The sequence below is a fragment of the Suillus subalutaceus genome (assembly GCF_016647625.1).
Source record: "Suillus subalutaceus strain FC151 chromosome Unknown DFJ58scaffold_8, whole genome shotgun sequence".
Classification (NCBI taxonomy): Eukaryota; Fungi; Basidiomycota; class Agaricomycetes; order Boletales; family Suillaceae; genus Suillus; species Suillus subalutaceus.
In genome coordinates, this window is record NW_024540257.1 from 233,995 (window position 1) to 261,679 (window position 27,685).

General features: G+C 48.6%; 6 protein-coding genes across 6 annotated transcripts; 2 read left to right on the forward strand and 4 right to left on the reverse strand.

Moving 5' to 3' along the window:
• The first annotated feature begins 793 nt into the window (after positions 1–793).
• On the forward strand, positions 794–5,252 carry DFJ58DRAFT_741943 (WD40-repeat-containing domain protein). The gene is made up of 12 exons (XM_041387167.1): positions 794–1,507; positions 1,559–1,637; positions 1,687–1,801; positions 1,847–2,141; positions 2,191–2,212; positions 2,268–2,711; positions 2,761–3,534; positions 3,589–4,075; positions 4,131–4,305; positions 4,359–4,698; positions 4,753–4,810; positions 4,860–5,252. Exons 1-11 carry the CDS (start codon positions 965–967, stop codon positions 4,767–4,769), a joined length of 3,291 nt encoding a protein of 1,096 aa, XP_041249311.1. The 5' UTR covers positions 794–964; the 3' UTR covers positions 4,770–4,810; positions 4,860–5,252.
• A 7,451-nt stretch (positions 5,253–12,703) lies between these two features.
• DFJ58DRAFT_722522 (uncharacterized protein) lies at positions 12,704–14,844 on the reverse strand (the record flags this gene model as incomplete). The annotated part of the gene is made up of 5 exons (XM_041384894.1): positions 12,704–12,796; positions 12,848–13,504; positions 13,555–13,888; positions 14,212–14,513; positions 14,569–14,844. The coding sequence occupies 5 exons, from the start codon at positions 14,842–14,844 to the stop codon at positions 12,704–12,706; spliced, it is 1,662 nt and encodes a 553-aa protein (XP_041249312.1).
• A 2,455-nt stretch (positions 14,845–17,299) lies between these two features.
• Positions 17,300–17,491, reverse strand: DFJ58DRAFT_608796 (uncharacterized protein; the record flags this gene model as incomplete). The annotated part of the gene is made up of 1 exon (XM_041380853.1): positions 17,300–17,491. A coding segment is annotated over one exon (192 nt), but the record flags the coding sequence as incomplete, so codon positions are not given.
• Positions 17,492–18,115: 624 nt separating this feature from the next.
• DFJ58DRAFT_722524 (uncharacterized protein) lies at positions 18,116–18,626 on the reverse strand (the record flags this gene model as incomplete). The annotated part of the gene is made up of 2 exons (XM_041384895.1): positions 18,116–18,345; positions 18,413–18,626. The coding sequence occupies 2 exons, from the start codon at positions 18,624–18,626 to the stop codon at positions 18,116–18,118; spliced, it is 444 nt and encodes a 147-aa protein (XP_041249314.1).
• Positions 18,627–20,983: 2,357 nt separating this feature from the next.
• On the reverse strand, positions 20,984–22,522 carry DFJ58DRAFT_762353 (uncharacterized protein; the record flags this gene model as incomplete). The annotated part of the gene is made up of 6 exons (XM_041388543.1): positions 20,984–21,141; positions 21,163–21,559; positions 21,581–21,758; positions 21,846–21,914; positions 21,942–21,970; positions 22,334–22,522. Coding segments are annotated over 6 exons (888 nt in total), but the record flags the coding sequence as incomplete, so codon positions are not given.
• Positions 22,523–24,257: 1,735 nt separating this feature from the next.
• Positions 24,258–25,337, forward strand: DFJ58DRAFT_722527 (uncharacterized protein; the record flags this gene model as incomplete). Its single annotated transcript, XM_041384896.1, has 3 exons — positions 24,258–24,603; positions 24,654–24,717; positions 24,788–25,337. 3 exons carry the CDS (start codon positions 24,258–24,260, stop codon positions 25,335–25,337), a joined length of 960 nt encoding a protein of 319 aa, XP_041249316.1.
• Between the last annotated feature and the right edge of the window lie 2,348 nt (positions 25,338–27,685).

A 27,685-nucleotide genomic window follows, 5' to 3' on the forward strand; every position in this document is an offset into this window, starting at 1 on the left:
TTTATCATAGAGTCCTCTCAGTGTTTCGATAACTGTGGTCACAGGTACTTTATGGTAGCTTGCCCATTGCCATTCCTTGATGAAGCTCACCGCCATACAGGTCGAAGCCAATGTGTATCGGCGAGCTCTTGTCCAGGAACATCTCCGGCTTTCCTCCTACCTCCAACTCCGCTTTGCTGTGTTATTAATGACCTATTATACGTTCTCGTAAGTTTGACTTTTGGGCTTCTGATGAATGCAAAGTATGCGTGACAATCTTCAGTGGCTGTTTCACACTGACTTCTTGGGCTTCTTCCTCATGTGGATATATGTTTGCCTAGGTACAAATCCGTTTGGACTGGTAGCGCGCAGCACGTTTCGGATGAGTATCTGAGACGAATCTAGATCAGTGGTCAGGCTGTAGGCCGCGAGCGTGTCACTGGCTGTGCACGGAAGTGTATCGAGATTCGAGTGGTTCATGGGATCTGGAATTTTAACGCGGTTTTCGTGGGTTGCTACGTGTAACGGGAAGGTGTCATGGTCGCACGCGGAGGGGCGTGAGCGATGTGTGCGCCCCCGAACTTTGAGCGTCCCTGATGAAGTGAACTCATCCAGGTCAGAATCATCGTTGTCTGCTCTGAGCTATTATTCGGCATGCAAAGCAGTCTTTGAAAATAGAAGACTGCTAGGTATTACTCTCGTCGAGGATGGTCATGGGGTGAAGTACAAGTTTAGTTTACGTGGTTCATGATGGTACCAATGTGGATAAGATTAGATTACATCGCATACACGCAGCAGCACCGTGTGGGAGGTACGGCACGCAAGTTGATCAGGCACCAAACACATTCAACAATACCCGTCATCTCACTCTCCTCATCGTCGACGACAGCGTTCAACCACAGTTCGTCGGCGTATTGCGTCCTTCAGAGACAGTTGTATACCATACTACTTGTATACCTGTATGTAAATTTGTATTTTCCTTCACATGGCACCTCCCAAGCGTAGGGTATCATATGTGATACCTCCACCCACGGACGACGTTCCACGGCTTAGGCTACCGCCACTTGAAGTCCTCCGCAATGGTTCAATACGCCCACTCCTCATACCCTCTCAGACACCACTGGCCAACTCCAAGAGCATTTCGGAGAATTCTCATCCAAGGCATCGACTGGGCGTCATGTCCCTTGCGCTCGACACAACCACGCGTCTTGAAGGTCGGAACACACCGGAAGGCATCCTCTATACTGGGGGAAGGGATGGATTAATCATATCATGGGATTTGAGACTTCCGTTCAGGCGGAGATATGATAGCAGGCACCGCAGAGACCGGTTAGACAGGTGGGAAATGTTGACGGGGATGGGAGATGAGACACTTGCTGAGGAGGCTGAGGAAGACGAACGACGAGATGGTGATGTGCTAGGAGATGTCAAGGAGGGTGGGGGACGAAAACGAAGAGGCAGCACAACGGACCAGTTACCGTACGAACTTCAGTGGCAGTTGGACACCGATGCGTTGACGTCGGGATCGGTGAGACACAATGTTTATTATGTTGCGTGTAACTGGAAGCATTTCTTGTAGCCTTCTAGCTTCCGTCAGTGCGCGCAGACCCACACAGACTGGGTAAACGATCTCTTGCTCTGTAATTACAATCAGACAGGTAAGCACACGGGAATGCAGTGGCGCGTCAACGGGCTGACCATAAGCAGTTGTTTCTGCATCGTCTGATGGAACCATCAAGGCCTGGCATCCCCATGCCAGTTCTCCCAGTGACCCCTCTGCAATAGGGACTCACGCCGATTATGCGCGCTGTCTTGCTCTTTGGTATGCATTCCTTGAATATAATGGTTCACGCTGACATGTATTTAGTCGTGAACAGAATTGGATAGCTTCTGGCTCATTTGACCGGACCATTAAACTCTGGGATCTTACCCGAGCATCGATAACGCCCGAACCATTCCTTACCCTTAACCCACCTGATGCTACCGCGCCCAAAGCCTCTGTATATGCAATAGCCTCCGACCCGTACGGACACGCCATCGCAAGTGGATCTCCGGAACGTGTCGTCAGGATGTGGGACCCGCGCTCGGGAAAGAGGACAGGGAAGCTGGTCGGTCACACGGACAATATCAGAGCCATTCTTATTTCAGAGGATGCGCGATATGTAAGTTACGAATACTTCAACAATGATTTGTTCTGATGAGTTCGGCCAGCTCCTCACAGGTTCTGCAGACGGTGTGTAACTCATCATAATCCTCCGAATATTTTTCCTGAATATTTATATTACTAGCATCCATCAAGCTATGGTCATTGTCGTCTCAGCGATGCCTACATACGTTTGCATACCACACAGATTCTGTTTGGTCTCTACATTCGACGCATCCCTCGCTTGAGGTGTTCTACTCTGGCGACAAGTCGGGTATGGTATGCAAAGTCGATGTGGAGGGATGTGGAGACGTTTCGGACGGTGCCTGCATTACCGTTGCGCGGGAAACTTCTGTCGAAGTCGGGGAAGGTATCAATAAAATCGTGACCGCGGATGACGGTCTTCTTTGGACCGCCTCCGGTAAATCGAGCATCAGTCGTTGGAGGCTGCCGAAACCCGTACCGAAACGAGTCTTAGATGAAGAAAGAGAAATCATTGCTGATAGCTCCATTGCTACGATCTCGAGGAGACAAGTTTCCCTTGGACGTGAATCTATGCAATGGTCTGCACCACCGTCAATACATCAAGGTGCACTTTCAATTTTATGTTAAATTTTCAATACTGAGCTATCGACTAGTTCGTAGGGATGACGCGACAGCAGCCTACCCCGGTGTTCCGCTCACATCTTTTGTACGACTCACCTCTCCCGATGGTCCTTTCTCCCCTTCTTCATTCGCTCTACGTGGACGCGATCCCGAGGTTGCAACACTATACTCTGCAGCATCCATCGCCTCCGTTCCGGGAGGACGTCCGCCACTCCATACTGCCTTTCACCATTCTTCGACCCTCATGCCCCCCAACACTCTCCGGAGCATGAAGAGTGAGGTCTCGATGGCGCCCACCGATGTTGATGCAGTGCAGGACCATCGAACAGCATATGAAGCTCGGGAATTCGCTGCTGATGCTGAGCCTTTAAACGCAAACCCAGATGCGATGATAGCAGGCTCTCCTGGCCTCGTGCGAGCTATCTTGCTGAACGATCGAATGCATGCGTTAACGGTAGATACGACCGGCGAGGTCGCCGTGTGGGATGTCGTGCGAGGAGTTTGCAGAGGTTGGTTTGCCCGTGAAGAGGTTCGTGCTGCGAGTAGATCCTGCAGTACTTCCAGCAGTGGGCCTCGTCGTGACAACGGGAGTGTGACAGGGGGTGACAAAGAACGGAGTCCTCGTGAGGCGCTTGAGGCAGTCCGAGAGCGCATTGAGGGTGATGCTGTTAGTTCGCCTTGGTCGTCTGTGGACACGAAAACCGGTGTCCTCACTGTGCATATCAACGAGCGCTGTTTCGATTCCGAGATATATGCAGACGAAGCTGGCTTCGATTATGACAGGCATTTTAGCGATGAACTCCGGTGTAAGGATATCCTTCTTCGTGTCAAGTGACATCTGATCCCAACACGCACTTCAGTTAACATTGGCAGGTGGGTCCTACGAAATTTGTTCCTCGGCTTTATTCGCGAGGAGCAACGCATTCGTCGTAAACGCGACACCCATGGTTCCGAGACCGGTCACTCAGCTATGCAGCGCACTGCGGCCCCACCATCACTGGAACTGAACGGGAACTCTTCTAGTTCCACACTGCGGCATTCCTTCGAGTCTTCGACAAGGCCGCCGCGAGTTCTTGTTAGTAGTGCGGTCGTCATGTCAACCACTTGTTTGCCCGCTGTCCTTCCTTCACTTCCCACTTTAACCCGACCCAGCCCTCTTCTTACTCCGATGATACCGCTCGTTCCGCTAAAATCTCCTCCACCGTTATCCATTGTCCCTCAATTGCCCCCGAACGATACCACCCCTGGTCCTCGACCAATACGCACGCAAGGCCTTGATCCAGTGGCTTCGCCCCACAGCGCGTCTCAGGACCTGGATTATTTCACCCCCCCATCCCCATACACGGCGTCCGTCTACGGGAAGCACCGCGCTGTCAGACGCCGGTGATTTTTCTGCATGGAGTGGTCCTCCGAGTGTCGCAACACCGACACCAAATACTCCTGGCGGCAGCGGGTTCATGGGGCGTCTGAAGAGCCTTGGTAAAGGCACTGTGAGAAAAACGACCAGCGACATATTGCCGGGTTCACCTATATCTAGCCCTTCTGGCAATCTGGCCGATGTGCCAACCGCTCTAGAGGTAAATTTGGTGAACATGAAGATTTGTGTTTGTCTGACTATTGCTTTGTCCAGGCACCTACAGAAACCGTTGAAAAATCGCCTGTACAGGCACTCCTCGCAAACCCTATTTCACCTCCCACATCCAGCGATGCTCCCACTCTGATGTTGCCTTCGGCAATGACAATTTTAATATCTGACGAAGTATATCCCGGGTGGAGAACGGTTTATAGGGGCAGCGTGTCAACTACATGGGCCGACGTGTACAAGTTGGAGTCGACGATACCTTTGTGGCTTGCTGAATACCTGCTATTTAACAAAATTAACACCCCACCTCCTGTAAGGTATCTTTTGTATTGTTACCCTGGCCAGGCACAGAACAGGGACATGAGCCACTCCCCGAGTTGCTCAACACGTTAGTGAATTTCATTCATCACGCGCCGTGTATTCTAAACGTGTTCTTCAAAAGGTCACAGTCCAAATTAACATCGAGCAAGTTCCTCAGAGTACGCAAGCTAACCCATCATGTAAGTTAATCCCCTGTGTGGGCGATGCAATAGTTGATATCGCATACAGGTTCAAGAAAAATTGGACAGGATATCCAGCAGTCCTACATTGCCACATCATCCACCGCATGACGATAATCACAACCCGCATGATCGTGTTCGGGGTGAAGACCTGTACGAAATTCTCTGCAATGACTCTGTTCTGCCGCTGGATATGACTCTGGCTGCTGTGCGGCATTATTTCTGGCGTCAGGCTGGCGAGCTGGTGATGCACTATCGTTCTAAAATTCGGACACAAGTACTTGTGCCTTCACAAAATATGTAATTTTCTGTAGAAAATACTTATGTATGTGATACGAGATTACTGCGCCCAGTTGTTAGAACGCTCTCAATGCCTTTCTCTTTCGAATTTCTTACTGCTCTGTTTAACTCGTCCGAATTTTTTTGGTTCCCTGGAATTGCATCACTTCAAGGTACAAGCAGTTATTAATCACCGTCCAAAATCTTTTCAAACTGCGTGTACACTATGATGTTGTTGACAGTTAATTGATCATATCTTAACTATAGTTAGTACCGGAAGCACTAAACCAGCAACTACAATATTGTTAGAGGACTCAAATTTGGTCTATTTGCACGATGAATTTTTAGGCAGGAAAGGCAGCAACTTGAAAATGGTCAATATTTATGGATTTTAGGGTGTTGTTTCAATTTTTGGTGGTGGAGTTTCACTGTGCTGTGTACTATTGATAAAGGTCGACGGTCCTTCCCCGACTCTACGAAGTAGGAAGGGTTTTGTAGGATACGAAAATTCAGGCACCTGTTGCTCGACTTTACACAGTGTGAACTTCCTTCCTTTTATGTCCAACTGTCCTTTGTCCGTCAACATTCTAGAATGAGAATCACGTTCTCAAGCGTTTGGCATTCTGCACGCCAGGTGCCGAAAAAGATAGCGGGTTTGGCCACTTGTGCTGGCGCTACCAGCTTATAGAAGGAACGGTGGGAAATGACGCAGACGCGGGACTTAAGACGGAAGAAAAGATAAAATTTTGGATCACATTCGCGGAGTCGGGGACATGGTGCGCACGCACCGCTACGATAATTTATTTTTTTTGGACAAGCGAGTCTATTATGTAGCCACTGACACTGTCTAGTTCTACATAAACGCTTATAGCGGTGCCTAAACTAGGTACCGGTCTGAGGGGAAAATGCTCTTACGCACTCCCTACCTTGGTAGGGGTGTGTGGGACTCTGTGAACTTCCTAGGTTGCCTCGGTCTGCGGGGGCCGGAGAAGCTTAATACCCACTAAAACCTCGAGTGATGTCGCCCAGTTGTGGGGGGGGTGGTTTTCTCGCGATATTACTTTTATCCATGTTGATTTGATGAGGTTCGTGAATTTTATGTTTCTTTTTGTCTTGCTGGCTAGCATTCTGTCTAGTTGTAGTCTGTTGTCGATTGTTTTAAACCATCTTCTCGTTATCTGTTCGTCGTTTTGGGTCACACCTTGTATGACACGTTCGCATCTCAGGACCCATATTAGGTAAGCTGATTCGGAGATGAGAATTCTTAGTAGTCTTGATAGTCCTTTTGTCGTTCCTGTTCTTCTCCTTTCTTCGTCATCGTCATCGTTTGGTGCTTGTTGTATGTTTATCGTTCCGCAACCTAGGATTGTTCCTAGTGATATGTTCGGCCATGGGGTGTCATTTTGGGGCCATATTTGACTGGCTAGGTGCCATATTACTGTCAGAGGGGATTGGTTGCAGTCAGTGAGTATGTGTTCTAATGATTCTATGTCTTCCCTGCAGGTTGGGCAGCGGCTCCTATGTTCAAGGTTTGGGATGTTTGTCCAGAATTCTCCAATTTTTAGTGAGTCGTGTAGAGCTCAGTATGTAAAGACCTGAAATTTTCTCGATAGGTCTTTGTTCTTTCTGCTCATCCATATGGTGCTGTCCGTTTCTAGGTTATTTGATATGTTTTTTATGGCATGTCTGGTTCGGTCGAGAAGGCCAAGTGTTGAGCATTTGTATTCGGTGTTTGCGGACTGACATTATTTGTTTATATGCTGATGCTTGTGTTAACTTGGTGAGTCTCACTCCTTTAATGTCAAAATTTGGTGGTATAGATGTGTCTAGTTGGTCTGGGGTGTCTTTCTTGGCTCCTGATCCGGCAAGTTTATCTGCTTCTTTCGTTTCCTTTGTTACCGTTGTGTCCTTTTATCCATCTGAAGGTCGTCGTTGCTGACCTTTTTCTCAGGTGGTATGCTGTTGCTTTAAAGAGTTCGCTATTCGTTACGTCTATCCATCCTCGATCTTCCCAATCTTTAAGGTGGCTTGTCAGCCCTTCTATAGCGTATTGTGAGTCTGTTATGATTGTTACTGGGGTTAGCGGGTTAATGTCTTGTATTCCTATTAGTATGGCTGTGATTTCTCCTGCTTGGTTGGATTGTGTCTTTCCAGGGGATTCGTACTGATCTGTTATTTGGGTGATTTACTCCAAGCCAGACTCCACTTCCGCATCTTGCGTCTTCCTTTCCGTTATTTATGCAGGAGCCGTCAGTATATATTTTGGTTGGTGGTGTTTGTATGCCCCTCCCTCTCCCTGGTCTTTGGAGGCGGTGGGCTGGTGTTTGTGGGGTTTCATTTTTTCGCTAAAGATTCTGAAGCATTCTGCTAGGTCAGTTTTTTCGGTGACCGATGGGTCGAAGACTATGTCTCCTCTGTGTTGGGTCAGGGCCCTTGAGTTTTTTTCTAGTCAGTGATGGGTTAGCATGAGGTTGTCGTTTGGTGGGGTGTTTAGTGGGCTGAATATCGGGGTGAGTTTTGTCAGTATTGATGACGCTGCTATCATGCATTTTTGTGGGTTTTTGCACCCTGCTAACCGATCATCTATGCATAGGGTGCAGATACATTTGCCTTTTGTTTGGTGTCGTCTCTCATTTAGTGTTCTTCCGTTTAGTTTTATGAGGTCTTTTACTGATCTTATTCTGTGGATGCATTGTAGGCATGAATCTCTCAGCTTTTTGTATGTCTTTGGTGGCGCTCCAAGATGCAGCCATGCTGGGAGTTGTTTTTTCAGTGGTTGCGATAACTTTACTGGTGCGAAGCTCATGTTGTACGTCTTAGCTGTTTTTAACATGATAGTTATCTCTTTTGGTAGCCGATTTGCGCGTGGTCCTCGTGTTGGAGGATTCCATGACATGAGGATTGCATTTATGTCGTTCATGTTCTTTATCCCCTCAGGCCTTAGTGTGTTGATTAGTGCATCGGAGACATATGCCCACGCGGGGCGGTTGGGTGAGATATTGACATAAGTTTTTAACCATGTTAAGCTAATTGCTTTATTTCTAGCCACGATGTCTAATATCTCTAGGCCCCCTTTGGCTTTCGGTCTTTGGAGGCGTTTTAAGCTAATTGGTGTGGATTTTGTGTTATCCCATATGAAGTTTCTTATGATTTTTGTGATTGCTGATTCGATTTGCTTTGGCATGCCTTGGGCTTTTGTTAGGAATTGCGTCATTCCTCCCACAAACATTTGGATGATCAGGTGTTTTCCAGTCTAGTGTTGGGTGTCCTTTGTTCCATTGTTGGAGGGTAGCTTCTATTTTGTCCAGAATTGGTTCCCATGGAGTTGTGTCTTCCAATTCGTTTCCTATCCATGCTCCTAATGACCTTACAGGTGTTCCGTCTTGTGCTATTCTCACGGCGGTGTCCCAAGGATTGTCTTCCTCGTTTATCTTTCTGGTTGCTATTGTCGCCGTTCTATGTTGTTTGGATCCGATCGGTAGTATTTCTGTTTTTTTCCAGGTTGAACTTTGCGCCTGATGCTAAACACCAGTTTTTGAGGATGTCCTGGAGGTCCTTGTATTTGTCTCCTTTTCTCAGGTATACTGTGGTGTCGTCCGCATATAAATTGACTATTATTCTGTTAGTGAGGCCAGGTATGTTATATTCTTGTAGTTTTGTTGAATTTTGCAGGGTACATGCTAACGGTTCTATTGCTAGATCGAAGAGTAGGCAGGACAAGGGGTCCCCTTGTCTGACACCTCTTGTTACTTTGAATGGGTTACTCATGAATCCGTTTATAGCTACTTTCGTGTGTGCATTTTCATATAGTGTTCGGATAGTGTTGATGAATCTTGCCGGTAAGTTGAATTTTGTTAGTGTATCAATCAAGTAGTCATGGTTTATTTTGTCGTAGGCTTTCTCCTGGTCTAGTGCGATGATCACGCTGTCCTCCTCCATGACGTCTGCGTACGCCGTCATCATTTGTGAAAGCCGGATTGGATTGAAGATTGATCTTTGTGGTATAAATCCACTTTGGTCGGGGTGGATCATGTTTCTTATTTCCTTTGCGAGTTGCATTGCTAGTGTCTTGGTGAGTAGTTTGTAGTCCGTGTTTAATAGCGTGATTGGGCGGTAATTTTCTATTTCAGATTTGTCTTTTTTCTTATATAATGGGCACATCCATCCTAGTGCGAAGTTTGATTCCTTCGATGTCCCATGGGTTTGTATATCGTTTAGTACTATGGTCAGGGTTTTTATGATGTCGAAGCCTGGTTCATCAGTTTCTTGTTTTCTTTTGTTCGTTTCATATAATATTTTCCATGCTTCGTATGGTATTCCGTCTATTCCGGTTGCGCTGCCTGCTTTTGACGAGTATAAAGCTTCTCTTACATTGGATTCTAGGATAGGTTCGCTTAAGGGACCGGATGGTGCGTTTAGTTTTTGTCCTTCTGGGATTTCGTTGAGGGACTCTCTTTTAGCATTGTTTCTTCTGTTGATCTCTTCCGAGTGGGTGTGTACGTTTTGTAGGTTCTCATGGTAGGTTCTTGCTATTTCCGCCATTTCTTTAGATTTATGAGTGAGTTTGTTTGTTTGTGGGTTTCATAATCGGTGAATGATGTCTCTTGGTTTTTTTGGGTTGTTTACCTTTGTCCAGTATTTACTTATCGTTTCGCCTTTTAAAGACCATTGGGCTTGTGCTTTCAGGTGCGTGCTTTTGTGCTTCTTCCTCTCAAGGTGTTCAATTTCGTTTTCTAGAATTATTTTGTTTTGGTCGTCGGTCTATTGAAGAGTCAATATCTGGTGCATTTGAGGTCTTTTGGATGTCTTTCTGTAGTTGTTTGATTTTGTTGTTGATTTTCGCTAGGTGGGCTTTCGTTGTTTGTTTTACTAGATTGTTCATATTGATTTTGAATTCTTCCCATAGGTAGAGAGGGTTCTCGGTTTCTGAGCGGTTTTCCTGGGTATGGTTGTTCTTTCTATGTCGTCTTGTAGCTTAATGCCTAATTTTTCAAATTTTTTTATTAATGTTTTGTCCGATAGTATGCTTAATGGCCACGTCCATCTCCCTTTGCCTATGTGTGGTAGGCCTGGTGGGGCGAATCTTACTAGAGTGATATTGTGATCTGTTGGTATTGGGCAAAGGTATGTTTTCCAATCTGAGACACTGTCTGAGTGAGAGGGTGATGTGTATATTCTGTCTAGGCGGGACATGGAGTTGTTGTTGCTTGTGAATGTGAAGAGCCTTGTAGTCGGGTGAGTGTGTCTCCAGGTATCCTGTATGTTCATGCTCAGTTCTGAATTCTCTTAGTGCCTCTACGGCGCATTCTGTGTCAAATCTTGCCGGGGCTTGGTCCAGTGGGTCTTCGGTAACGTTGAAGTCCCCCATCATAAAATCTATTGGTCCTAGTCCTTGGCTTGGCCAAAGCTGTCTTAATCGTGTTCCAGAAGTGTGGATGTTCAGAGTGGTTGTTTGGGGCGTATATTAAGTATTCTTATTATTTTTTCATTATGCCAGTTGATTGTTAGGGCGATGGCTCTTCCAGGGATTATAACAGTCATTTTTGTGTCGTTGATGTTTACTTTCTCTTTGTTGATGACAAAGGCCACCCCTGCTGAGCTGCCTGGGCGGTTGGGTTCTTGGGAGTTGAGCACGAGTAAGCGTCTCGAGAATAGTGATTCTATTTGTTTTTCATGTTCATCAGACAGGTGGGTTTCTTGTATGCACAGTATCCCTATCTTATTGTCTCTTACGGTTTTGTTTATTATAGGCCATTTTGAGGTTGTGCTAGTTCCTAGTGTTGGGGAGGCTCTCCCTTTTACATTTAGGGATGCTAAGGTGATGTTCGCGCGGGTACATTGTTCTTGTTCGTGTATGTTGTTTGTTGATTCGCGGGTGTCTGTTGTGTTAGGTTGCGGTTTGTGTTTTCCTCCCTGGGGGGGTTTTGTGGTGCTGACCTGGGTCAGGGAGCTGCGCTTGTGGTTGGGGTGTTTCCTTAATTGTTGTTGTTTCTTGGGGGGCTTGTGGCTCGTTGTGTGGGGTTGTAGGTGTGTTGCGTGGGGGGACGAGTGTTTTGTCCGTTCCTGGTTGGGAACTGTTCCTGCTCGCAGCAGGCGATTCCACTTCCAAAAACCCGCGAGTGGTCATCAGGCGGCCTCCCAGTGGTCCGAGGTGGGCCACCTTCGCGCTCGGGGGAGCGAGTACCTAGACCGGTGTCTTAATAACCGAGGGTCTTATATAAATACGTGTAAGAATGTAATGACACCACAATTACACTGGATAAGACTTCTTGCCAGTCCTCGATTAACACGGTCTACGACTTTTCTTCTTTCATGGTAGATAATGTGTGAGTTCTTGGGAGGCTCGCTAAACCAATCAGTCAGATTAACTTAGCCGGAGCTTTATTATCTCTGATTGAAACTATGGGATTGTCTAGGATATACCGTCTAGACACTTGAACTGGTTTCCTGAATATACGGTTAACTGTTGAGAAGCTGGTCTCAAATGTGACTACGTGGACCAAAGCTCGTGTTGGTCAATATACAAATACCTGGTGAGAACGCTGGTCTCACAAATAACAACAATAACCAAAGCTTGTGTTGGTCAGTATACAAATACCTGGTGAGAACGCTGGTCTCACAAATAACAACGTTGACCAAAGCTCGTGTTGGTCAGTAAACACTACGTGGTGAGAACACTGGTCTCACAAAACTGGGTTTCTATCGCGAGAAACTTACGTAATCTCAAGGGAAACACTTTCCCTGCACTTGCCTGGACAGTTCTTACAAAGGAAATGGGCTTTGTAAGCAGCAATTTGTTCAGACTGAAGCTTCTTAGGTGAGAGTTCAATTTGCTCAAGAGGGAGGTCTTGAATGCAACAAGTGGGAGATCTATTTTTTTGGGGGGAGAATGGGCTCTCCTTATATACATTTTGTGTGGGAATATTATGTAAGTAAAAAGGTGATGTAATGACTTCAGAATGTGAGAAGAATATTCCAAAAACTGGAGCAGAATGTTCTAGCAGGTGCAAAAGAACATATGTCGAGGATTTTACGCGGTTTTACGGTCACGTGATGCGTCCACGTGACCTTCGGGCTCCGCTGGATTCTCCATCCTCCTTGAACTTCCTTCATTGCGACGCGCGTCGTTTCTCGTCGTTGCCAGTGGTTGTTCTCGTTTTCAAACGCTCTCGACCCTCCGAGCGCTCGGCTCGAACGGATTGGACGAACGATAAAATAATATACATGAATCCGACTATTTAAAACAACGTTATAACAAAGCAAATCGACGGATACAAAGGGCAAAGACAGTCAGACTACAACAGCCGCAGGTGTGACTGAAAACGATCTAGGGATACAATTGTTGAGTTGCGGGGACAAACCTGAGCACTGCAGGGAGTGACAGGTGCGTGAAAATACAATGCGAAAAACATCGAAACGAGGGGGGGAAATGAGAGTGTATGTGAATGTGTGTGGTTCGTGAATCGTGGATGTGGGGGTAATAGCCTTCAGCGGGAGGAGGATGCTTGGACTTCTGGGCGGCCGTTCTTGCTTGCTCGACCATGGTGATTTCTCCGCGTCCCTCACGCTGGCGCTGGATGGCAGTTGAAAAGTGGATTGACACCACGGGTGGCCTCAGGGTATGCTTCCAGAAAAACTTGATGGTCCCGCTGCAGCCTGTTTAGAGGAAGTGTTTGAGTTGCAAACAGTCGGGTGCCGCTTCTGAACCTGCCGAAATGGCGTGAAGGCCACTCACCGGTAGAACTCGATAGCAATCACCTTGCGGATGTTCCGCTTCACGCCAGTGATTGTACGCATAGGGCCAGTGTACCACTCCTCCGGCCAATCTTTCAGTGCCTTGCCGCCAATGGATGCTGCAGGATCCTCCCACTGCTTTACAGCAGCTAGCCATGCCTCTTGTCCACGTGGGAGGTCAGGGATTCCGACGCCGGGGATGGGAGCCGTCTTTTTTGCTGCACCGCGGCTATGCTGACGGTGGTCAGAGGGAGGCACCTGCAGCACGGGTATGATGCGAGGAAAGGGAGAAGAAGTTGAGGCTACAGGAACCGGGCTGGGTATCGAAGAAGTTTCTGTGCTGCTCAGCAAAGAGGGTGGATGGGTGGCCTGATGGCACATGGTTGGTTGGACCGAGATTGGAGGTTGTGAAGGTGACGGCAAGAGTGAGGGATAAGGGGATGAGGCCGGAGAAAGAGTTAGTTTGTCTAGGACTTCCTCGACTTTACCAGACAGGCGGTTCAGTTCGCGATCAAATGACATCTTGAGTTCGCGTGTTTCCGCTGCGGTGATGGGTGCTGTCAAAATGTGGTCGCCGTTGAAGCTTTTGTTGCCTTCCCGAGGAATTGGGCACAGCGCGTCCCGGTGATTTTTCTTGTATCGGGTGAGCTCGTCCAGAAGGTACTGTATCAGCGTATCGACCTGTCCAAGTTGGGAATCAGTTCACATTACAGATTAGCAGGCCAACTCACGCTTTCGCCTTCAGCCCACGCACCCCACCAACGTATCGTAGATAGTGACCAGCGCTCTCCGAGGGGTGCGAACATAAACCGATACCTCGCACCACCTCGGCGGAAGCAATGGCTAGTGTACCTGACTGTCAGCCCAGCCTTGGCACAAATCCAGGTCAGTGTCTTCATGACAGCGTCGTAGGACAGCTCGTCGGAAGGGTAGACGACACCATTTGCACCGACACGCGGAAAGATGTACTCTTCAGGTTGCAAGGGCCGTTGGAGAAGTACCTCCTCCAGGAAACTCACCCAAGCTCGCAGGTGTGTGAACATACAGATTTCGGGGGTCTTCAGGCTGAGCATAGACCTCAGTACTCATGACCTGGTAGTCACAGAGTCAGCGCCCTCATCCAGCAACCCAATCAAAAAATAGATACCTTCGAGTGCGCTGTCAATTTCCCCCTTCCTGCTGCCAGCATTTACAGGTTGACAAGGCTCACGAGGTTCGAAGGGAATGCCATAGGGCAGGGCGTCCCTGGCAGTTGCCAAACAATGTCTTTCCGCTTGATTTTCGTCAGTTCAAAATTCCTGTGGTAAATGAGTGCATGCATCAGTCCAGTCAGTCTGAGTCCCTGAGGCGATGAGGGCAAAGCGGCCCGAATTCAAAACCTAGCGTACCAGTGTCCAGATCGTGATTCCTGCTTGTCGAGAATGCGCGCACCATGAGGTGCCAGCTGGGCCAGAATCACGTCAGCCACGTCAAGGGTTGACCTGCCTTCAACGGACTGGCGAATGTGGCTGACAATTCCATCTGGACACTGGCTATAGGACCAGGCCATGAGTTTCTGCATGTCCTCGATGGTCATGGCCGATGCGTGATTTCTGCTTCCACCTTCGGCACCCTCGTTGTTCTTGAGGACTTCCATCATATCCTGTGCAGCCGTGGACAAGGCTGGGTTTCCTGTGACCACCCCAGTGCCCTTGTCACAGTGATAGGAAACCACGGTAAGTCTCGCCCTTGCTGTAGTATTCCACGTGGAGTCCTGAGGCCTTGAACGCATGCACAGAAATAGACGAGATGTATGCATTCTTCCACATATCCTTGAATGCGGAGAAGATGCCCCATGTTGTGCTCAAACTCCGTCCCTCCATCAATCCCTTCTGGACAAGGAACAGCTCGAGTGCCGATGCCGAGTATCTGTTAGGGATGATGTCGAACGCGCGACTGTATGCATCGATATCGGACTCGCCATCAGCCTGAGAGTGAGTGCCCTCTGCTTGGGCAGTTCTCTTCTGCTCAACAACGTCCATCGAGAAACCGTCGGCCCCGTTCAAGATGGCCTGGTGTACTGCGATTGAGTCCCTTTTGCCTTCAGCAGTGTTTGTCGTGCTTCTTTGCGCTGTTCCTGAAGAGCTGAGGCCAGAGGCAGTAGCTGCCTTCCGTCCTGGTTTATTTACGACCTGCCGCAATTTTCTTTGTTGTGCCCCATGCCATCTGTTTAAAGTACAATAGAGTATAGAGTATGAATAGGATAAATACGATTCGAGCGGATGAGAAGGAGGTGTTGTACGAGCAGGGTGTCACACTCTAGATGTGAATTATAGGAGTCAGTACATATAGAAGTTCAAACACTTAAAGGGGTTTCTGGCTGCATCTTCGCCTTTTTCCACAGCATCAAACAGCAGTGCCGGTTTGCATTCGTCACATCGTATGAACTACACACTGACACACACCTCTCTACAGCCACAATGCTCCAGCTCACATTCTTCAAAGACAGCACGAGAGGACAACAGCCCAGCAGCCATTCTACTACAACAGCTTCAGGTGCTTCCACCACTCATAGTGACGTACATGAGGGCGACATCGCACACTTTGTCCCAGGTTGGCTTCGACGCCTTTGTCCAATCGCTTGCGGTCCAGCAAGGGTTTCAGGCGGATGTCATCAGAACCTGTTTACAAGTACCTCTCAAGCTATGAGAAAACGGTCGAGGGCATTGAGGCGATGAGGGATGGCAGCCGAGGTGCACGCCGTTGCTGAGATTCTAAGCAGGACAGAGGATGACGACGTTGAGGACGACAGCATTATGGATGATAGCGTCAAGGAAGACAGTGTCAAATCGGAGGAGGAATAGGTGTATTGCCAAAGGGCCGTAACTTAAGAGAGTCCCTATTTACGTGGAAGCCCATCTGTAGCAAGAGATCGTACGAGGAGAGCAGTTACGAAGAGAGCAGTTATGAGGAAAGCACGAAGGAGGAGAGCGTGGAGGAGAGTGTGAAGGAGGAGAGCGTGAAGGAGGAAAATAACGATTAAGAGAACAAGGATATCAAGCAAGAGCAGCAGTGTATTGAGGATTGACAGGCAATGGTAATAAACATAGGGCACGACAGCAGTCTCATTAGCAAGTTGTTGGCAAGCCTGAGCGCCAGTTAAAGCAGCAGACTCAGGTAGTAAGACTTCGCCTCCAGGGACGTGAGGGGCATACAGCTTCCATCTGTGAGTAGTTGTCATTGTCTGATGGTACCCCCCAGCGATTATGGTCATTATGACTGGGCATGTTCCCAAACCCCATCACACATCCTTTGGTCATGTAATCTGTCCACGCCATAGTCACAATGAGGCGGACTATAATTGACCGCTGGAGAGCGACGTGAGGGCAATCTGTGCTTTGCTCAGTGTGAAGAAGAGAAGGAGGACCAGGGAACGGGAGCTGGTCAGGTGAATGAGATGACAATGAAGAAATATCATGTTCCCTTCCATAGACACGACCGTCATATATATCTCGTGCTGGAATATAGGTGTCATGAGCAGGCCTATAAGGGTCCCATGGAAGGTCCCAGGCAGGGGGATGACGGTTGCCTTCTCTACTATAGGAAGGAGGCCAATGATTAGGTATTTGAGCACCACCCCTCTTGCGAGATTGGTATAATGAGGCCTGGGCCTGCTGTTGCGCTGGTCATCCTCCTGAATGCGCCTCTCGTCATCTTCGGATCTCTCATAAACCGAAGGATGCCTTCTGTCCATCATAGGACTAATTCTGAGTAGAGGGACCAGGCGCATCTGGACCATTTGTTTTCTTCTTGAAAGGAAACTTGACCTTGGTCTCGAACTTGGAAGGAGCTGGCTTGGGTGGTAGGGGAATTACTGTTGGGCACGGAGAAGGTGGCATCCCCTGAATACGCATGCTCGTGACAGTGGATGGATACCAGTTCAGACTTTTGGGAGGGGGAGGGTGCTAAGCCCGAATCGGGTGACAGCGAGTGGGATATGAGACTTGAACTCGGATACAAAGGATGAGAATCAGGCTCCGCTTGAGCGACTTAAACTGAAAGAAGTCGTGTTAGGTATAGAAAAATATGAACAGAACCATAAACGTACCGAGCATTAACCTCCATGACACAGTATTCCTTGGAATTGGGGTTGAGTGCATACTGAATGTTACACTCGCCGACAACACCGAGATGCCTGATGACCTTGATAGTAGTGCTGCGAAGCATGTGGTATTCGTCATCCAGAAGAGTTTGAGATGGTGCAACAACAATCGAATTGCCAGTGTGTGTACTGAGAGGGTACCGAGAGGATCAAAGTTCTCCATATTGCAGCAAACTGATCGTATTCTAAGAGCATATGCACTCAACTTCAGAACGCACAACAAAGCAGAAATGAACCTACATGAGCGCCATCACGAGCAACTTCGTATTCGAGTTCCTTCCAGCCCTTCATACTCTGCTCAATGGAAAAATCCATAATCGACGACAGGCACTGTCTGGCGTTGGAGAGGGATAGTAGTCGGTGTTGCCTTGAGTGAAAACTTCTGTTGGTAAATCCTGTCCAGCGGGTGGAGTGAACCTAAACAGTTGGCCAGAGGGCAGAGTCAGGGTATCTGTCATTGGATTAAATGATAGTGAGCCAGAGAATGCCATAGCCATCACAATTGTAGGCAACGCGAGAAAGTTCATGGTTAGTTGATTTCCATCATTGCGAGACTTGAAGTTCCTGCATCATTGAAAATAAGTGACATCACGGGTTGAATGAACTCCAGACTTGCCATTGGACCAGTCAAAGCAGCGGGCCTTCGCATTTTTCGTGTTCAGCTGGAGAGAAGTATTTCCTCCTGTGAATGGCGATATCATCTCCAGCGCAACCTTGACCTGGACTGGCCGTGCTAAGAACTGACTTTCAATCTGAGGATGCTACCATCAGCAACTATCTACAATTGATTTCTTTATAATGTACCTGTATTAAAAGCCAGTCAGGGTACAGCTCCGGATCAAATCCCTTGCATTCTTCATTCTCCAATTTCTTGAAGAACTCAACCCAGTTTTTATTAGCGGCAAAGACCAACAGCCTTTGCGAGTGCTGCAGTTGGAGAAGTATCTGCGACAGGCGAATGAGAGCCATACACCATGCCTTTCCCCATATCTCATATCATCGACGCGCAAGATGAATGCTTCGACACTGAATGTGCCTTTTCTTTGGTCTGGGGGTGGAGGACTATTTGCTGAAGTAGGAGTAGGAGGAGGTTGCGAGCACACACCATATAATCGCCCATGTTTCTCCTTGCCATTATCCGAAACATCAATTTAATGCGAGTAACCTCCGCTTGTGACATCCCATGTGTGAGGCCAGCCTGTAGAAGGTTCGTGAGAGGGAGGTGTAGGCTCTGGCACACAAGAATCACCATATCCTTGGTTCGCTTGCATCGACCGCTGCAATGAATCACGGTATATTCCAGGCGTGAACATATCCAGGTTAACGCTGCTAAAAGGATGAGATCTCATATATGTGTAATCATTAGACACCTGTGGTCGTTCTGAAGACATGTGTGGTGGAGAGTGGAGAGTGTGAGTGACCAGCACGCAAGGTGTGAAGAGGCTGACGTGAGTAGCCGATGAACATACTGGTAGATGCACGCATTGCTTCTTCAAGCAACAGCGCAATGTCATCACGCCCTGGCAGATCAAATGGGAGACCAGAGTAGGGGGACAAAGAACTGCAGCGTGATGCAGAGCAGTCAAGCTGGCTAATGGCGAAAATGTCAACAACTGGGTGAGGTGGAACCGATGTACTCGCCTTTATCAGCACAGGTAGCATCAGGTCCTTGTGCAATCAGCAGCCGAACACACTCTTCACGCTCGACATCTCTTTCCAAAGCATGCAAAACGCGCCATAAGGTATAAGTAATGGCAGGTTGAGAATTCTGAACAGAAGTACGGGAGGCCGGGCGCCATATTCCTGCTTAAATGCTGAGTGAAACGGGTGAGGATCAGAGCCTGCATGACAATATGAACTCCAGACTCGCCATTGGACCAGTCAAAGCAGCGGGCCGTCGCATTTTCGTCAATTGTAACATATAATCAATGGCGCCTGCAGATGGGAGCACGCTGGGAGCTGGCGGCAGCGGCAAAGTGGACAAAATCAGCGAGATGTCGCGTCGTCGAGACTTCAATAGATAATACGAAGCGAGATCTTAACAGTGCGAGCTCCACCTATTTACACCGTTCGCCACCCTGACACACCAAAGGCAGTTACTAGGTGAGGAGGGTAGAGCTGCGAGCACCATTTCAGACTCTCGTACCTAAGCCAGTAATGAACAAGACCGCCGGAATTCTTCGTCGAGGGCTGAACACAGCTGATAGTGCAGGATTGAAAGAGCAACGTGATTGTATAATGTGACAAACAGTCACGCTGCCTGGTTAGGGCAGCACCCCTGGTCTGAGAGCAGTGAGGTGCGTTGTAAGTATGAAAAGAGGACGTATAACATACCTCTGGGAGTATTCAGAGTAGCATATATGGTGGTGAAAATGCAAGGCTACAGTTAAAGCAAATTTTGAGGGAAAGAACCAGAAATGCAATTTTTCGCCACGCTGCGCGCCACATTTTACAAGAAAAGAACGGAAAAAGTGGTGGTAAAGTGCCCGCCACACTTATTTTACCATAAAATCTTGGGATTTTACGGGTGGCTGAGAGCTCCGGCGGCAGAATTTTACATGGATAGGGCGGGCAGGCGCATGAGCTCATTTTCGCCATACAATTGAGCAAATTTAAACATGTATATTGCATGGGTGTACGTATATACAGCTTGTACATTATGGAAACAGAAAAGAACATAAACCATGCCGTCTTTCTGCATGTGCGCACGCGAAATTTCGACGGAATCGCGTCGCAACAACCGTGACAGCACGAGGTTGATGGACGCGACACGACGACACGAGGGGCCCGGCGAACTCCGTCAGACAGTAGTTTTCTATGCTTACGAGTGGTCCTCAGGTGCAGGTACAGGTGCGGTGCATCCTGCAATGCGAAGACGACGGAACGGGAGCTGCAGACCTGCGCGTTGAGTGTCGGGTTGCTGATGTGTCAGCGAAGTCACGTGCTTTGGCGTTTTACACGCCTGTGGTAAAATGAGGCAATAAAACCAACTTTCCAGAATATTCATGGTGGGATAATGACATCATTCTGAGTCACTATGAGTCACTATGAGTCATTATGAGTCATTGGAATGTTCTAGCAAATTCCATGGAACATGACATCATTATGACATCATACCCTGTAGGTACAATCTTATGAAGCATCTGATTAGTCAGAGCATCCTAATAGAAAAGTAAAGTAAAGAAACACTAGAGAAAACAACTCAGAAATAATGGAACAAATAATAGTACACAATATGTGGGCTTTTTAGATAGGTTTTTGTTAGGCTTTGAACTTTTCTCTATGGGTTTCTCTAGCCAAAGTGAATAAGCCAAATGAAAGGCAATACCTTAACCTTCATTTTGCTTCTCATATCAACTAGGTCATTATGTGATTCCCATCTCACATATGACTTTCTTCAAAACATGGTGGATTCATGAATCACCGAGGGAAAACTGAAACTATTGGACCAAGGTTTGATACCAAGGTATGGGTTGACTAGTCTGAGGACTAAGCTAACAGACTTTGTCTTTTAGGGGGATACCTAGTAGTCATGTCCATGCATGATTCCCAAATCATGCAGGACACCGGTGAAAAAAACCGTACTGTGGGGGGTTTAGGTGTGAGTTTTGGGTGATTGGGCTACTAAGCTACTGTATGATCATGTTGTAACTTAGAATTGACGTATCCTGGCCAATTGGCAGTGGACTATGTTAGCATTTTCGAGTGATATTAATGCCCAGGACGTTAATATTATCTACTAATGAGAACTTGAGCCTCTCGGCACGGCTCGTCCGAACCTAAATAGGTATCCGTGTTCTGGCATGCACCATGCTGGTCGAGATGACCTACGCTTTCCTGTCTCGTTCGCACGATCAGTATATTTGGGCATTTGGTCTATTGATGACTATTCGAGTCTCGATCGAAGTTGTCTGGCTATCCGACGGCTCATGTATTCATTAGGTTCCGGGCCTAAGTTAGAGTCGTTGTGGCGGGGTGTTGTTTTGTGTTTTGGTTGATAGTGACTGTGGTTGGGACAAGGGTGATGTGAGTAAATTGACTGGGTAGTTCGAGGTACATAGTATGGACTGAGGGGGCTATGTAGTACGAGGTGTGGATTAAGTATGTGCGATATCTTCGGATGGTGGAAGCTGACGGCTCATGATATGTGCTTAGGCGTTGCGTCCAGGCCTTCCGCCTCTAAATCTTCCGGTTTGACGAGGTATGCTGGCCACGTTTCGGTTCCCTGATTTTGGGCCATTCCAGAGCGGGACGAGCGGGAACGGGCAGAGTCCTCTTGGGTGAGTGAGGGAGTGACATATTTGGCAGGGGAAGAGGGGAGTTGTTGACCCACAGCCGTCGAGGCCTGTGGGGTATTTGAGGGCATGTAGGAGGCTTCTCAAGTTCGTCCAGGTTTTCGCGTCATTGGTAGGGCTGGTGGCAAATATATTAAAGCGTGGCACTGAGAGGCCTCCTGTGATCTTGAAGTGGAGGAGCTCGGCGCGTGCGGACTCGATAAAGTCTCGCGCGGCCTTGTATATTAGCTCGTCGTCGGGTAGCCCGCATTTTGAGAGGCAGTCTTCGATTTGGTGCCTGATCTCGTCTTGAGACCAGACCTCAACCACGGTTTGACGGACGGCGTCTGCATCGAGTGTGGTGAAGCCGGAGAGGCAGAAGAGAAGTTCTGGAGGATGGGCACAGTTGAATGGTAGGGCTTCAAATGTTATATCCATCGTTGACCAGATTCTTTGGTTTAGGATTAGATTCATGGTCTCTTCTGATACCTTGTGGACTAAGAATCCAGTTGGTAGGTCTCTAGAGCCCTTGCCACCCTGGGGTTGGGGGGGGGGAGACACGGACAGGAGGGGCGTCTTGATTAACGAATTCAGCTATGGTTGTAACGCTAGCCCAGATGCGTTCTGCGATGATTGTGGCTTGTTCAGCGACGTCTTTTCCGGAGTAGTCAAAGACCTGGATCATGAATTTGGGATGCCCGACCTGGAACCAGGCGAGGAGGACCTTGGTTTCTAAGTGGTCGAAAATTTGAGCCGAGTGGGACATGTGCACTTTGGGAAAGCCCCCATTTGGGGTGGGGGTGAACTGGGGAAGGGTCATGCGGTTGTTGAGGCCGCTTTGGCTTAGTACCGATCTGTTCGTTTCCGCTAACTCCAGGTGAGCCAGAATTGCTTGTTCTTCAGTGGTTTGTGCGTGTCCGGAGTTTGGGCTTGGAGGGTTGCTCATTACTTGGTCATCTGTAGGGTTGCCCGGGGCATGGATAGAGTTCCCTAGGTCACTGTGAGTGCCTTCGTTGTTTTTTGGGCCCGACCTTATAACGCTGAGTTCTCGGTAAACGAGGAGGTCGGGATTCAGAGGGTTTACACGTTCTACACGTGGAATAGGGGTGGGTGTGTTTGGGGGGAGCGAGGGGTGCGAGGGGAAGGTGGGTCGGGGATCGTGTCTAGGAGGTCTAAGGCGCGTTCCATGTTATCATCTTCTGGGAGGGTGTTCGGCGGAAAGTATTTTGGTCCAGCCCGAGGGGTTTGGGATGTGGGACGGGGTGTGATGGGGTATGGCGGGAGGCTTGTGACATGGTTTTGAGGGAGGTGGGTTCCTTGTCTTTCATCTCTGGGTGGACGAGGGTTTGGGTGGTTTGCGAGGGGATTTATAGTCTACTTTCAAGCGCAGATTCGTGGTGGGGGGCATTTCATGATTCAGCTGTTGGGGGTCGGGGGCTCCATCGTGGCCAGGTTCATCTTGGTTTTGGCGATAAGCTAGTGCCTATTAAGTTTTATGAGTGGTAGTTTGTTCACAGGAGGATTTTGGCGGGGGTGTTGGTTTTGGGTTTGTTGCAGTGTTCCTTGTTGTAATTTACGTCTGGGCGCTGTTTTACTTCCGTTTTACCTTGTTTTTGATGGTTGGTTGCTTTACCTTGACGTTCTAGAGATGCGAGGGTGTGATTTGTTTACGTTGTGGTAAAGGTGCGTCGCAGGTACTCGTGTGCTTAGCTTTCCGTGTGTTTCTTAGAGGTTTATTGGTGTCATTTGGGGGTCGTGTTCACGTATGTGGTACTTGGGTTATGTTTTTTAATGAGTTCTAGGTGTTTTTATATGTGTTATGGCCAGTTGTTGTTCTGTGAGCCGTTGTAGCTCGACCTTGCCAGCAATTTTTCATGCGTGGGAAGTTCTGTCCATGGTGGTGGTACAGAGTCAAGGGCCACCCCGCTACGATAATTAATAGGCGGCGGCGTCGAAGCGTTCGCATGCAGTTGGTTGGTGAGTTGAAGGGGTGAATGAGTGGAGGCCAGAACGTGATAGCGGCGACGCAAAACCACTGGACCGTAAAATCAACTCGGAAGCCCGATGGCGTCATTCTTCCTTTGAACAGTGCATGCGCTCCCTTCGAGGATGACGGAAAGAGCGGCAAACAGGGCAAACACTTTGAAACAGAAGCACGACAAGAGGCACGACACGAAGTGCAATGCTCACGTGGTCAAGAATGCGATGGCAAAGCCGCCAGCGCCAGTGACTCCCTTGGAAAGATGTTCTAGCTTGCATCGAGTTCAAGAGAAAGACAAACAGGACTCGGAAGAAATCGATTACACCGCCGCACTCTTCGCATATAGTGATTGCCTATGTTCCTACCAAACCAGAATATCTGGTAGTGGATCATCTTAAAGCTGAAGATCCGGTGCCAGGTTCTTCGCAGACCGGGCCAGCAACACAACCTGCGTCCGACACTGCACGTAAGTTATTGCATTCTTGATTCTAAGATCAAACTAAATCGGCCGAGCAGCAGTTATATCTTCCGGCCTGACTGCTGCCCACTGGCCCAGCCTTCCCAGGGCGGGTCCAGCTCAAAGCGCAAGGCTGCGGAAACTTTGCAATCCGCTGCGAAAAAAAATCCAAGATCTACCCCAACGAGCCAGATGTGACCGTCCAGACGGGTATGTATTATCTGATTAATCTTGTCGTCGTCGGTGTGTTCATTCGTCTGTCGAATCGGTTGCGCTCTTACTACAGCTTTTTTAGACGATGTGATCTGGATCTGGTATTATGATCGCCAGGGCACTATCCAAAGCTCGGGCATCAACTTCATTCAAGATCTCCCGCGATTCATGGTGCTGTTGTATGCCTTGCAATCCGTTGAGCTTCACGATTTGGGCCGAAACAAGGACTTCCTCCCTGTTCGAGTTGAGGGGAAACAGTGCCATGAATTCAAAGTCAAGGATGAAAACTTGGAGAGGTAAACCTGCTGCTTCACACCAGCCACGACGAACGAGTGATGCACTACGGAGTATAAGGACGGGCCACCGATATGGTCCCCGTCACTAGCAAAGCACTTGCGAAGAAATACGGCAACTTCCCGGACGGGATGGTGGCGAAGATATTTTTGGGAGAGGCGAGTCGTACTAGCGAGCCGGAAATCTTGGACAAGGTTAAGGAGATCGCAAAGGTGCACAACATCATAAAAGATCATATTTCCAAGCTGCTTTGGCACCACACGTTCACGAATCCCACGTCCGCCATCCGAGAAGTGCTCGGCGTTCCACAGCCCATCACAAGCAGTCGCGTGTTCTACATTCTCGTATTCCGCAAGCTCCTCCCCATCACGAAACTTCACATCAATGAGCTTTTCGACGTGTGGTATCAGTGTATCCTATGTACGTGTTTTCGTCGCATTTACGAGGCTCGTCGTTGACATGGCGTGCAGGCCACCGTACGCTGTGGAAGGAAGGGGTCTATCATCGAGATGTCAGCCCTGGAAACTTGATGTGGTATTGGAAAGATGGTAAGCGGATGGGTGTCTTAAACGACTACGATCTGTCCTTGTTGGCAGATGATCAGGGTCATCGGGGGCAACAAGCGCACGGACGTGGTACCGTTCATGGCGCTCGATCTTCTCTCCGCAAAGGCCCAACTAGGCGAAGTCAAACACCTATATTGCCATGATCTGGAGTCATTTATGGGGGTCTATATCTGGATTTGCTTGCGTTACAGGACGGGAGTCCTACCAGCGGAATTACGCCCATTAGATGAGTGGATGAGACTAAATCCTGTGACATGCGGCGAGAAGAAATATCTTTTCCTAGGCCATCTGCGAGTTCACTACTCCTCGGACATTGATTCACGTATATGGGTTTTCCTTGTGGAGTGTGTGGAGGTCCTTCGAGACGATGTCAACCATCGATCTACTCGCCTCGACCAGCTAATGGCCCGAGGAGCAGCCGAGCAGTCCAACAATGAGCAATTGGAAGATATCGATAGTTTTCTACGCATGTTTCCAGACCTGCCGAACTCACTGAGCTCAGCAGCTCTTCCCAGTGATTTCTTACTTACACAATATTCTAAGCCGGGGTGTACGGATCACGCTATAGGGACGGCGCGCGCCCGTTGAACTAGACATCGGAACATCCATATATCGGATGCAGTGTTAGGAGGTCGGCATGGCTCCTCGGGGAGTAACAGCTGCGTGAGATCTGAGGACTGGTCACCCTTGCAATTCAGAGTTTCTATCTGCAGTTCGGAGCGGCAATTGTGCGTTTCAATTTGAATCCTAGTCGTGTCCGAGTCTACGCGTCTTCTTCACTGTCGGAGGACGATTATGGCGCTGCACGAGTATTGACTGACAGGCAATCAATCTGTGCGATCTAGTCCTCGACCTGCTTGCGTCCCACCCTGAGCTAACTCTCGGACCAGCCCAACATCATTGTCACCGACTCTAGAACCAGGCGAAGCTGGAATTACGTTCTTACGTTACGCTGCACGTACTATTACCTTGCTTTGGGAGCCGGTGTATTTCGGAACAGTAACAGGGCATTCATCACACGCCATCCTGACGAGTGTCCACAGCAAGTCAGCACTGGGCTAAAACAACTTCATCCATACGATTTTGTTACGCTTGAAATTGGGGTCCATCGCCGGCGCGCTTCGTTTCTTTGCCTAGTTCATTACCGTCGAACACACTTCTGGACTGTGACACCAAAACATTGTTTCACGCCTGCAACCTTTTTTACAATTTACCCCGGCTCCAAGTTACGGCTGAGATCTTGGTATTGTAATCAATGTCTTCGTATATTGCCCCTCGAGATAACCTACTACATAGTACCCCCGGGTTTATCATCCATTCCACTTCGTCAACCCCCGTCAACGAGTGAGATGGATCAATGTTGGTAACTCCATTTTGCACCATCTCTCGCTCTCTAACCTCATCGACAGTCGCTCAATCATCTGAAAGAACTGGGTGGAGCTCTCCCGGGTCACTGTCAAGGGTGCTGAATATGACTCTCGCGAACCGCCAGCCCCACCCAAAGTGTTTGAAAGAGACCCGGGTGGGCCTTCTCAATCACATCCACGAAATATTAGATAAACGAGAGAAGAATCAGCTCATTTGGCTGCATGGCACAGCAGGCGTTGGAAAGTCTGGCCGTTGCGTTCACTGTAGCTGAAAGGATGAGAGGCCTAAAAGTCGCAGAGCATACGAATGTGGAAACGCGGCTCGCTGGGGACCTTCTTTTTCTCGCGCAAGCACACCGAACGCTGCACGACTGGATATTCTTTGCAACGCTAGTCTACCAGCTTGCAAGCAATTTCCCCAGCATTCGGGAGGATGTGAACAAATCCATCCATGACAATCCCGCTCTTCTAGACCCCAACAAGTCTCTCCGCGACCAGATGGAGATACTCTTTCTCCAGCCTCTCCGTAGGCTTTACTTCAGATTGCGTGGGTGCCACCCTTTGACTTTCGTTCTTGATGCCCTGGATGAATGCACATCCGAACCAGAGCTTGTCGATCTGATCCTTTCCCTTGCTCGGGCTCTTCGTGAACCTAATCTTCCCGTGACCCACATTCTGCTGACGAGTCGCTCGGAATCGCATATCTGTAGAGCCATGCAGGCAGAGAGGGGTGCGCTCGTTGGTGTGCGAGATACCAGTGACAATTTCAGGGGAGGGCGTGGCTACCATCATCTCATTAGACGGCGCTGATGTCGACAATGACATCTGTATTTTTTTGCAGCATTCATTCAGAGAGCTGGAGAGTCGCTATCCTGATTTCCCACAGCCATCGAGGGATCAATTCGAGCGGCTAGCCAGCCGAGCTGGCAGACGTTTCATCGTGGCGTCCACTATGATGAAGTTTATCGATGAAGGAGACAATGATCCCCACGATCGGCTTCAACTCATGCTCGAACTTACGAGCAAGCTGCTACCAGGAACGGAGGTGTACAAGTTGTACGACTCTATCCTCTCCACGTGTGCCGACCCCAAGCGGGCATATCTGCATTTGTCCATCGTTGCTGCTCTCACAGATCCTCTACCTCTCTCACAAATCTCGACACTGCTTGCCCTGGTTTGGGCAAGGATGTGGAGAAAACACTGAAACAACTACGGTCTGTCATGGATATTCCCCCGGACGGCACACTCCCCGTGAATATCTATCACTCCTCCATTCGTGATTATGTTTCCGACTCTTCAAACTGCAGCCTTCCTCAAGTACACGACATGCCATCACCTCACTGCCTACTCGCACGTTCCTCTTTCCGCCTGATGGTGAAAAAGCTACCAGAAAGCACTGCCCTTCTCGATGCACTCTCGAAATTGAAGACGCACAGCCAAACTATGCAACCCCACGACCCCCAGAGATTAAAAGACTCATTAGCCTTCCTCGTCCAGCCACTGATGCCACTCTCAGTTCTCATCAGTCTTCTATGGCTCAGGGGAGATCGCAGTTCAGATTTACGATCA

Bases quoted from the DNA above. Each gene is read 5' to 3' on its own strand.
- DFJ58DRAFT_741943 (XM_041387167.1), top strand. From the start codon at position 965: ATGGCACCTCCCAAGCGTAGGGTATCATATGTGATACCTCCACCCACG. The intron at 2,142-2,190 runs GTAAGTTACGAA...GAGTTCGGCCAG, and splicing joins TTTCAGAGGATGCGCGATAT to CTCCTCACAGGTTCTGCAGA. The intron at 3,535-3,588 runs GTAAGGATATCC...CACGCACTTCAG, and splicing joins TTTTAGCGATGAACTCCGGT to TTAACATTGGCAGGTGGGTC.